We start from the raw sequence: 12,538 nt of genomic DNA on the forward strand, positions 1-12,538 counted from the left end.
GGCCGCCGCCGCCGCCGACGAGCCCCCAGAGCCCGCGGCCGGCCGCGCGCGCGCCGTCGAGAACCAGTACTCCTTCTACTAGCGCCGCCGCCCGCGCCGGGCGCGAACCGCGAAGCTCTTCAGTGAAGACATGCGTGTTATTAAAGAGCCTGTTTTAGGGACTGCACCCGGCCTTCCTGTCGTCCTTTCTCCTGCCCCAGCCTCGGGCACCGCGGGGAGGGCGGCTCCTTCGGCTCAGCGACTGCCTGCCGGGCAGCCACACGCAGGGCCCCCGGCCAGCTCTGTCGTAGGGGACACAGCGGAGGGACTCCCTGTCTGCGCTGGGTCCAAGAGCAGGGCTCAGGGAGGCCGCCCAGGGGCGTAAGGATTGGGGAGGGGGGTTAATGGAGCTGCGAGAGAGAGAGGTGGGGGCGACAATGAGGGGCGGTGGAAGGTAGAGGCGAGATGAGAGAGCAGGGGGCACCCCCGGTCACCATGAACGATGCGGAGGGGCCCTTCAATGCCAGGATGAGGAGTTGTGCCCTGGCTGGGAGAGTAGGGTGGTTTTAGGTCAGTGGAAGCCTGGCAGTGCGGACAGGGTGACAAGATAGGATTTCTGCACATTATTCTTTTGAAGAGTTGACCAAGTGGAGAGGCTGGATTTCCCACCTCTGACATACACTCTGACTTAGAAGTGGTCTGGAGGAACCCCCCACCCCCATCCCCACCCACGCCTGCCCTCAGGCAGTGCTCCAGCTGTGGCTCCCGCGTCCCCAGGCCTTGGAGACACCACCAGCAAGCACCCCAGCCCTCAGGCAGTGTTCACTCTGAGAAAGATCTTGTTCCTGCTGAGCCAAAGCCCACCTTCCCCTCCCCCAGTCCAGACTCTGCACCCCAACCTGGGCCCACAGACCCATGGTCCCCCTGCCCAGGAGTGCCCTTGCAGGGCCTGGGCCGATGATGTATATTTCAGACCCCCAGATGCTAAACCTCCCGGGGCTACAACTCAGGCACTTACAGCCCCTTCCCCATAAGAGGGTCACTGGCACCAGTGGGCGGCTCCCAGGGCTTTGCTGCTGCAGCCACCCAGCCCTGACACACAGAGAATTACCAGGAAGTGGACAAGCAGCGCCTCTTGCTGCCACCATGGTGAGGGAGGAATACAAGAGCAGACTGCTTCCTGCTTCCAGCATCTCTATTCAGCTGTGGCCGGAGCTCCTCTGCCCCATGCCCGAGTAGTTTGGGGTCTATGGCAGGCCAAGTGCAAACCCCCATCCTACCGCAACAGGAGCAGAGGGGGCTCTGGGGTTAGGCTCAGACTGGGCAGAGGAACGGAAGAGGCTGGTGAGAGCTCCGTTTTGCTGCCTTTGTCTCCCAGTCAGCAGGGACCTCTGCACAGATCCCTCCCCTCCGGCAAGACAGCTGAGCCCAGACATTGCCCCAAGTCTGTGGCTTCATCCTCACTCCCTCAGTGGGTTTGCCCCTTGGGAAGGTTCAGAAATGGCCTTGGGGTGGCGTTAAGACTTGAACAGAGCGTGCCAACCTTCAGGCCCTCCTGTCCTTCCCTCCTGATAAAGTCAGCCACCTTGGAGACCACTTTATGTGCTGAGTGTGTGGAACGGGAACCGGCATGGAGGTAGCAAAAGGTACTGACGGCTGTCGCCTTTGCTGAATTGAGGGCCCAGAGTATGAGAACGTGGCAGAGGGTCTGTTCCCTCCTAAGGATGGCAATTGGGCACTGTTCCCACAGTGCTCCTAAGGTAAAGTGAATTCAGGGGAGAACAGCAGGAGAAGATGACATCCCAGGGGATGCGGCAGGAAGGCCCCGCAGCAGGAGGTCAAGTGAAAAGGGGACTTTCTCCACAGTGCGGCAACCAGGGCAAGACCCTCAGGCCTGTCACTCAAAGCGGTGCTTCCAGAAAACCGAGGCTCGGTGGGGCCCTGGAGGAATCACAGTAGTTGCACAGATGGCAGCAGCATTTTCAAGGTGGTTTTGTTTGCTCCTCAACAAGCATTTCTGATGCCTGCTCTGTGCCAGGCCAGGTCCACAGGGTAGCTGGGTGGGCAGCCAGACAGGCCCCTCACAGTGTAATGGGCAGTGACAAGGGGCTGGGCTGAGCACTGGAACCAGACGTGCCCTGGCTGACAGTGATGGCATGGGGGTGAGAGGCTACAGGTGCAAGGGGCAGAGAGGTGGGAGATGAGACCAGTGAGGGGACAAGGGTCCTGAATGCCAGACCAGGGAGTTTGTTTTGAAAGGGAAGGCACAAGGGAGCCTGTGCCAGTTAGAAATAGGAGCTGACATGGTCAGTTTTGTGCTGTAGGCAGGTGGCCCTGGAACTGGAGGGTGGCGGGTGTGGACTGGAGTGGGGAACTGAGACCAGAGGGCCAGGGGGGCTGTGGTAACTCTGGGTGAGGGGCAAGGGCCAGGGCCAGGGCAGTGGAGGAGGAGGAGGAAGAAGGGAACAGCGATGGCGAACAGGTCACCCACAGAGTGGCTGGGGGACAAGGGTGGTTCAGGGGGATCTTGCTTGGTGGAGAGGTAAGCCCTGCGGTCCCACTTGGCTCCACCTGATAGGGCCTGCAGCGAACAACTGTGCCTAGGAGACAGGCAGGGACATCTTGCTGTTTCCAGCAAGGGGCTCCCAGGGCCTGACATCCTCTGTCTAGCTCAGGATCATGCCCATCCAATACTCTGCTGTCAAATCTCCCAGCTTCTCCCTCAGGTAGGACGTGGGTTAGATGTCTCCCTCCATGAGCCACAGAAGGGTAATTTTTGGCTACCTAAAGTCTCCAAAGCAAAGAGCTCAGGCCCTGCTATTGACACACTATCGTGGGAGGGGCTCTGGACCCAAGGCAGGTCCAGGGTGGGCCTGTTGAACTTGACTGAGGGTGACTTGGTCTCAGAGGGCCCCATGGTGAACCAAGGGGGGACAGGGTCTCTCTGGGAGGGTGTCCAGGCCTGACCACATGGAGTGGGTTTTCCCTTCCTCAGCAACCCACGGGCCAGACCGAGAAGTGGGAGAGAGAAGCTCTACATGCTGCCTCCAAACCGAATGCTGGCTTGCTCCAAGTAGGTCATTCCTGTGGGAATCGAGGTAACTGTGTGGGTGGTGGGGGGGTGGGGGAAGGTGGCACACCTGTGCCTGCCCCATCAAAATGGAAAGCCAGGTATTTTATGGCCCTGAAGGTGGAAAGGTCCTTTGGAAACAATTGGTGTACCAGGGATGACTGAAATACTGTAACAGTTGCCTCTGGTGGGCACTGATGCCTTAGACAAGTTCAAGCCCCTTTGGGGTAGAAGCGAACTTCCTGGGACATAGAGGGGCTCTTCTGTTTATGCCCGGTATTAAGAGACAGCGAAGCAATGTGCTAAAGCAAATTTTGAGTAATGGATTTCAATCATTCTCCCAAAATCCTTTGAAAGGGAAAAAAGATGCATGTGGCCCAAACTGCCATCCTGCAGGTGGGAAGTTTTCCGCAGCACCCACCCCAAAGGCTCTAGGCCAGGGGCTCCTAATCTCTTCTGTGTCTCAGACCCCTTGGCAGTCTGGTGGAGTCTACAATGCCTGCTCAGAATAATGCTTAAAATGGATGAAATAAAATGTGTAGATGTGCAAAGGAAACCAATTATACTGAAATTCAGTCAAAATATGAAATACTCGCCGAGGGTTCGGATCCCACATACAGACCGGTTCCCGCTCACTGGCTGAGTGATGTGCGGGCGCAGCACGGAGGTTTGCAATCCCGTTGCCGGTCCCCGGTCCGGTACGGGCGTGACACTGAGGGTTGCGATCCGTTGCCGGACACGAAAAAAAAAAAGGAAAAATATGAAATATGAAAAGTAATCAAAATACTTTTTGAGTTTGTGATGTGGTAACATCCATGCTTCTTTATTAACACTTGAAACTGCAGGCTCTCACAGCGGCTCTCATAACTACTATAATTTCAAAGAATGACACATGTAAATGATACTTAAGAGTTTCTGCAACAACCAAGATGTGCTATGAACTTATTCCTGATTTCTATTGGTGGCAGAGTGACAGGTGCTGCTAATACTGCTGTGGTTTCTGCTTAAATGTAAGAAATGTAATTTTCAGTTCCAGGGTAATTAAAATAAAGATGTAATTTTTTTCCCAGTCAAGTTTCCAGACTTCCTGAATTTTATCCATGTGCCATTCCAGGACCTCAGGTAAACAACGTTGATCTAAAGAGTGGAGACAAATTGTATGTATTTGAAATAAAATGTTCAGAAATGGCAGAGGGACAAAGGTGTGGTGAGATATCAGCCACCCACTATCAAAAAAGCCCTTCCCGACAGAGAGCTTGCAGCATAAGCTAACCTTCTGGATCTACTTTAATTAATTAATTTTATTTTAAATTTTTGCCCACAAAACAAGTCAATACATTTTAAAAGACTAAGATCATAGAAAATATGTCCTTTCACCACAGTAACAGAAAGACATTTAGGAAATTCACAAATGTGTGGAAATTAAACACCACTCTCCTAAATAAACATTAGGTAAAAAGAAAAATCACAGGGAAATTAGAGAGTACTTTGAGATAAAAATCAAAGCACAACATATCAAAATTTATAAGATTCAGGGCTCATGTAGTGCTTAGAGGAAATTTTATACTTGTAAACACCTGTATTAAGAATAAGAAAAATCTCAAATCAGTAGTGTAAACTTCTACCTTAAAAAATAGAAATAGAAGAGCAAACTAAACCAAAAGCAAATATAAGTAGGAAATAAAGATTACAACAGAAATATACGAAATAGGGAATTTAAAAACAGACAGAAAATCAGCAAAACCAAAAGTTGATTCATTAAAAAGATCAACAAAATTTGCAAACCTTTATTTAGACTGACCATTTCTTGGTCAGAAGAAAAAAAGAGAAAAGACCAAAATTACTAAAGTCAGAAATAAAGCAAGGTCACTATTACATTGTCATTATGGCTTTTTGTGGTGGTAAGATGTAGTTTCTTTCTCTTTCTCATTTGCATTTTTGTTCTACCAGTGGGTTTTGTTCTTTCTTGTGTATGCATGGTAGTGGTTATTGTTTTTCGGATTCCTGATGCAGGACCTCCTTGAGGATTTCTTGTAGGGCTGGTTGTGTGGTGGTGAACTCTGCAATTTTTGCTTGTCTGGAAAATAGACTATTTCCCCCTCGTTTCTGAAGGCTAGCCTTGCTGGGTATAGTATTCTTGGCTGGCAGTTTTTTTTCCTTTAGTAGTTTGTATATATCATCCCATTTTCTTCTGGCTTGTAGAATTCCTGTTAAGAAGTCTGCTGTTAGTCTGGGCTCCCTTATAGGTGACTTGACACTGTTCTCTGGCTTCTTCTAAGATTCTCTCTTTGTCTTTGAACTTTTCCAGTTTGACTATAATGTGTATGGGAGAGGACCTTTGGGGGTTGAACCTGTTTGGGGATCTTCGAGCCTCTTGGCTCTGAAGGTCCATGTCTCTCCCTATACCTGGGAAGTTTTCTATTATTATTTTGTTGAATAGGTTTTCCATGCCTTTTCCTTTCTCCTTCCTTTCTGGAACACCCATGTTTCAAATGTTTGTGCACTTGTGGTTGTCTGCTAGCTCTCTTAGTTTCTCTTCATTTTTTAAAATCCTTTTTTTTGGGGGGGGCCTACGTGGGATATTTCAAAAAGGCCATCTTCAAGATAAGCAATTCTTTCTTCTCCTTGTTCTAGCCTGCTGCTTAAGCTATAAGCTGTGATTTTTATTTCATTGAGTGAATCTTTCAGTTCCATAAGTTCTGCTACATTCTTTTTTAAGGTATTAATCTCTTTGTAAATTTCCTCTTCATATCCTGGATTTTTTTTTTCATTTCATTATGTTGTCTTACTGAGTCTTCTTGTATCTCAATTTTACTTAATATTGCTGCTCAGAATCCTTTTTCAGTCATTTCAAGTGTTTCCTGCTTTATAGGGTCTGGTATGTGAGAATTACTGTATCCTGTTAGTGGTGTCATATTTTCTTGGGTTTTCGTACTTCTAGCATCTCTATGTTGATGTCTGGTCATCTGGTAGAGCAGTTGCTTCTTCTATTACTCTGAAGTGGGTTTTGAGGAGAGAGATGTCCTCTTCCTTTTCTGGTCTCCACTGGTGACTCTCCTTGTGACACTGCAGTCAAATGTCTGGCAGGCCACCTGCACAGTGGCTGTAGCTACTGCTGTGGTATCAAGCCACTGCCTAGATCCCCAGGTGTTGCCTGCTTCCGGGCAGAGGGGCCTGCCCTTGGCTCCTGCCTACGTCTCTGGACATACTCTCTTTCCTGCTTCTCCTGGATCTCCTTTAAAATGATCAGAATCCGGGCCGGCCCGGTGGCGCACTGCTACAGTGTGCCGCTTGGGAGCATGGCGGCGCTCCCACTGAGGGTTCGGATCCCACATACAGACCGGTTCCCGCTCACTGGCTGAGCGAGGTGCGGGCACAGCACTGAGGGTTGCGATCCCGTTGCCGGACACGAGAAAAGACAAAAAGGAAAAAAAAAAATGATCAGAATCCTAGTCATGTGTTTGGGGTTGGGTGGACAGAACTAGTTAAAGGAAAAAAAGTGAAGGTTTTTATGCCTACATAGATGGATGCATTATAACTTTTAACTTGGAGCTTTTTAAGTTGGACAAATGTGTTGTAAACTAATTGCGATTAAAATTGGTGCCCAGGAGCTTTAAAATACACTGTCAGATTCTTAGAGACAGAAAAGAGATTAGAGATTACCAGGGGCTGGAGGAAAGGAGAATGGGGAGTTATTGCTTAATGCGTACAGAATTCCTATTTGGGGTGATGAAATCGTTTTGGAAATAGATATGTTGATGGTGACACAATATTGTGAATGTAATTAATGCCACTTAGTTGCACTCTTAAAAATTGTAAAATGGCAAATTTTATGTTATATCTATATTTTAACACACACACACACAAACCAAATGAGTTATCATTTTACACACACCAGATTGGCAAAAATTAAAATCTTTCAATACCATTTGTGGCCAAGAATGGATCAGTGAGAACTCTAAGCTGAGTGGGAGAGGAATTAATTGGTATGACTACTTTGCAAAATGTTTTGGCATTATGCAATAACGTTGAAGATATGCATAATGCGTGCCTTTTACCCATAAATTCCACCCCTAAGTGTGACCCTAAAAAAACTTGCCACATGCCCAGAAGACTTCAAAAAGAATGTTAAAAAAAAATGTTTACAGAGGCACTATGTCTATTATGAAATCCTGGAAATAATGCAAATGTCTACTGACAGAAGAAAGGATAAGTACATCCTGATGTATTCATATGATGGAATACTTTACAGCAATGAAAATGAATGAACTACAGCAATACCTGTTACCATGGATAAATCTCAGCCCCAAACAAAATACTGAGCAAAAAAGGAAGTTGCAGAAGGACACATATGTATTATCCCATTAACACAAAGTTCAAAAACGTTCAAAACTAAATGTATTATTTAGAGATATATACTTGTACATATATAATAAAACTATGAAAAGGAGAAAAATTTGCTTAACATAAAACTCAGTATTGTGGGCCGGCCTGTGGCTCACTTGGGAGAGTGTGGTGCTGATAACACCAAGGCCACAGGTTCAGATCCCATATAGGGATGGCCGGTTAGCTCACTTGGGAGAGAGAGTGGTGCTGACAGCACCAAGTCAAGGGTTAAGATCTCCTTACCAGTCATCTTTAAAGAAAAAAAAATTCAGTATTGTGGTTTTCTCTAGTGGGAATTAATAGGGTGCAATGGGAGGGAAGATGCAGACTGGGAGACTGGGGAAATTGGTGTTGGTGGTAATCTCTTTCTTAAGCTGCATGGTACATATATAGGTTTTCACTTTATTTTTTCTTTTTATCTTATTTTTGCATTATGTACAGTCTGCTGTATACATGGAATATTTCAAAATTTTTAAAATGAAGTGGGTTGGGTGGTTAGCTCAGTTGGTCAGAGTGCAGTGTTACAACACCAAGGTCAAGGATTTGGATCCCTGCACCAGCCAGCTGCCAAGAAAATAAAATAAAATAAAATTTTTAAAAGGAGGTATATTTAATCATTAAACAAACCGATTTTTTTTTTAATAAAGTGAAAAGACAGAATGGGAGAAAATATTTGTGAATCATATTTCTGGTAATGATCCAATATCCAGAATATATAAAGAATGCTTTATATATTACAATAAAACACATATAGCTCAAACTAAAAAATGAGTATAGTATTTGAATAGATGCTTCTTCAAAGGAGATATACAAATAGCCAATAAGCCCTGAAAAGATGCTCCACATCATTAATCATTAGAGAAATGCAAATCAAAACCACTTCACAGTTGTTAGGATGGCTATAGTCAAAAACTAAAAAACAACATGAGTTAGCAAGGATGTGGAGAAATTGAAATCCTAATACATTTCTTGTGTGAGCACAAAATGGTGTAACCACTTTGGAAAACAGTTTGGAATTCCTCAGAAAGTTAAACATAGAATTACCAACCAAGAGAATTCAAAGCATATGTATACACAAAACCTTGTATGTGAATGTTCATAGCAGTACTATTCTTAATAACCAAAAACAGGAAACAAACTAAATGTCCAACAATGCATGAATGGATAAATAAAATGTGTTATATCCCTGCAATGAAATATTATTCAGCCATAAAAAGGAATGAAATGCTAATACATTCTACAACATGGATGAACCTTGAAAACATTAAGCTGAGTGAAAGAGCCAGACACAAAATGCCACATATTTTATGATTCCATTTATATAAAATGTCTACAATAGGCAAAACCGTAGAGACAGAAAGTAGATTAGTGGTTGCCAGGGGCTAAGGGGAGAGGGTAATGGGAAGCGATTGCTAATGAGCACAGGCTTTCTTTGGGGGTGATGGACATGTTCTAGAGTTAGGTAGTGGTGATAGTTGCACAACTCTGTGACTATACTAACAACCAGTGAATTGTACACTTAAAAATGGTGAATTTTATGTGTGATATAAATTTTATCTCAATAAAGCTACTGAAATAAATAATTTTTTTTTCCTTTTTGTCTTTTTCCATGTCCGGCAACGATCGCAACCCTCAGTGTCGCCCCCGTACCGGACCGGGACCAGCAACGGGATCGCAACCCTCGGTGTTGCCCCTGCACCTCGCTCAGCCAGTGAGCGGGAACCAGTCTGTATGTGGGATCTGAACCCTCGGCAGGAGCGCCGCCGCACTTCCCAAGCAGCGCACTAGCGCAGTGCGCCACCGAGCCGGCCCCTGAAATAAATAATTTTTAAAATAAAGTTACTAAATAACTTTATACTTTGGGGGACAAATCTCAAAAAATAAGTCTATACTCGGAAAAGGTGACTTCTTTGAGCAAAATTTAAAAATAATTTTTAAAACATCCATATGCACATATCATATTTAAACTTTTTTTTCCATGTTTGTGTTTTTTTTAATGTGTGATACTGAACCCATCAAGGCAAAATATTTAGATATTTGAAATAAACATGTAAAAAGCTAAAAGCTTTTGCCATTTCTAGAATAATCCATGGATCCCAACATTCAAAATTGATATGGTTTTGCAAGACCCCAATAGAGTATAATTGTACATTGGGTTGGTTTATAAATTGCTAAGTTTTATGATTTAGAATGACGTCTTTATGGAAAATGACAATCTTACTGCAGTAGAGCTAAACTGAGATAAAAGATAAGGATGACAAGATCCCCAAAACGATGTTTATCAGCAAATTTTCCTGTAAGGCTGAGGTCAGATTGGGGGAGGGAGCTCTTTTGGGTTACTTTAAAATCTTGCCTGAACAAAAAATAAATTTAAAATAAAATAAAATTTTGCCTGGAGATCATGGCTGCAAAATTTAGGGCAGGCTCCAAAATTTTATAAGAAAAGGTGACTTTTAAGAGTTTTGTTTGGTTATAAAAGGTAATTAATAAACATATGCTATGATAAAACAGTTAACATTTCTCAGCTTGGGGACTTCCTTATTTGAGGGTGCTAAAANCCGCTCACTGGCTGAGCGAGGGGCGGGAGCAACACCGAGGGTTGCGATCCCGTGGCCGGTCCCGGTCCGGTATGGGCGCGACACTGAGGGTTGCGATCCATTGCCGGTCACGAAAAAAGACAAAAAGGAAAAAAAAAAATCTTGCCTGAACAAAAAATAAATTTAAAATAAAATAAAATTTTGCCTGGAGATCATGGCTGCAAAATTTAGGGTAGGCTCCAAAATTTTATAAGAAAAGGTAACTTTTAAGAGTTTTGTTTGGTTATAAAAGGTAATTAATAAACATATGCTATGATAAAACAGTTAACATTTCTCAGCTTGGGGACTTCCTTATTTGAGGGTGCTAAAAAATTTTTAAGTATTCATTAATGTTTCTCTTGTCTGTAAATATAATTATTTGCTCTCTATGGTAATAGTACAGTTGCTAATATGCAACATTGGGAGTACAAGTGGGACATATTTAATTTATACAGATTTTGATGTTTGCAACACAGGCAGCTTGTGGTATCTGTCCTAGTTACTATTGCTGCATAATAAGTCACCTCAGAACTTAGCAATTTAAAGGAAAAACCATCATTTTATCTCTCATAGCTGCTGTGGGTCAGAAATTCAGAAGGGCTCTGCTGGGCAGTTCTACCGCAGGTATCTTATGTAGTCACTAACAGGATGGCTGGAGCAGAGCATCTGGGGCTGGCCAGGCATCTCTCTCTCTTCAAGTAGCCTCAGGGTCTCTCCATATGGGCTAGTTTGGGTTTCCTTATATGATAGCCTCTGGACTGTTGGACTGTTTACATGGTGGCAGAAGCCCTCACGAGCAAGTATTCCAGCAAGAAAGAAATTGAACTGTATATCATGAGACCTGGGCTTGAAAGTCACGTCGGGTCACTTCTGCACAGTTGGTTACAAGCCTAACCAGAATTCAAAGGGAACGGAATCAGACTCCATCTCTTAATGGGGAAACGGTAGATTCTAAAAGAGCCTGTGAGATGGAACAGATTCTTGGAGCTAGTCTTGTACATATTGACAGAGGAGACTTGTAGATACTCATCTTTGTAGGATACAATCTGCTACATCGTCCATGGCTATAACTATCTCACTTTTCTCTGCTACTTTTCTATCATACTCTAAAGTATACCACCAACCAAATTGACATTAGAGAGTTCATAAATAAAGTACAAGCACAGGTTGGCAACTAAACTGTAATATAATCCAAGGATGCTGGTGATATCTTTCTATAAATTGACTCTTGGGGAATTTAGATAACAGTAAAAACATTCTATGGACCGACATAAATTGTTTCACATAAACTTTCTTGATATAGTTTTTTGTGTGTGTGTGCGTGTGTGTGTGTGTGCGAGGTAAAATATATGAGGGTACTTCAAAAAGTTCATGGAAAGATTCGTATTATCTTTCGATTCTGTCTTCCCACAAACTTTTTGAGTACCCTCATGTATAACATAAAAGTTACCTTTCAGCTCTTTTTGAGCGTATAATCAGTGTCACTAAGTACATTCACGTTGTTGTCCAACCATCACCATCCACCTCCAGAACCTTCCATCTTCCCAAGCACCCATTAAACAATAACTCCCCATTCCCCTCCTTGACCCAGCCTTCATATAGTCTTTTTTTGACACATTTCTCACACTTGATATTATTGCAATTGGATTTTCTGACAGTGCTGTTTAACTTTTAGAAATTTGTATTCATATTATCTAAAGGACATTAAAACATTAAATATAAACACTGACTTCCAATCAAGATGGTGGAATAGACGGTCCCCAGCCTCACCCTCTCCCACAATCAACCAATTTACAACTACTAAAAAGCAACGGCTGACAAACTGAGCCGCTAGAGCTCAGGGGAAGAGGAGGAGAGACCTACAGAGTTCATAAAGGCAGGAGAAGCCATGCTGAGACAAAGAAAGGGCCACTGCGATCATTTCAATCCCGAACCACTTCAAGCCTGGCCCTGGTGAGCAAATGGAGCAAGAGCTGACAAAAGTCACTACTGTGCCCTTCATATGAAGTTGCCTGGGTGGGCGTTGGTGGCCCCCAGACCAGCAAGACCACTAACAGGGTTCCTATGGACCCACATACGAGCGAGGGGCCACAGACAACTGAAAAAAGTAGCCACCCAGAGGTCAGTGAGTCATCACAAGGGACCAGCACATGGCTCATCCCATGGCAAGTGTTTGGAGTGTGGGTGTTGGGGGAGGTGGGCCCACTGGGGGAACACTGGGGCACAGCAAGGACAGCGATGTGCCCTCCAATCAGCACAGGACCACCCTGTAGAGACTGGTCAGGAATATAGAACTGCAAGGCGTGCAGTTTGCTGAAAAAACTCAGGCCCAGACCTGAGTTTCCACACAACCCAGGTGTACTGGATCTCGCAAGACCTGAAAGTGCTCACATGATCAACCATTAAAACCTGAGCTGCACAAAAATCCTTCCCCAGAGAATCAGCAGCAAAGCAGCAATTTAGCTCCACCACAGGGATCAAGTGCTGGTTCCCTTAGGAAATTCCCCTATTTTAGAAATAACCAAAG

The 12,538-nt window shown here is 44.6% G+C and overlaps 1 protein-coding gene across 1 annotated transcript in view; it reads left to right on the forward strand.

Annotated features, from left to right (window-relative positions):
• SH2B2 (SH2B adaptor protein 2) overlaps window positions 1-82 on the forward strand; it is a 12,770-nt gene extending 12,688 nt beyond the window's left edge. The window contains exon 10 of the mRNA XM_008594615.1: window positions 3-82. Within this exon, the coding sequence (XP_008592837.1) occupies window positions 3-82 (80 nt within the window). The remainder of the gene's footprint in view (window positions 1-2) is intronic.
• The last annotated feature ends 12,456 nt before the right edge of the window (window positions 83-12,538 follow it).

This window comes from Galeopterus variegatus, unplaced genomic scaffold (assembly GCF_000696425.1).
Source record: "Galeopterus variegatus unplaced genomic scaffold, G_variegatus-3.0.2 Scaffold164, whole genome shotgun sequence".
NCBI classification, from domain to species: Eukaryota; Metazoa; Chordata; class Mammalia; order Dermoptera; family Cynocephalidae; genus Galeopterus; species Galeopterus variegatus.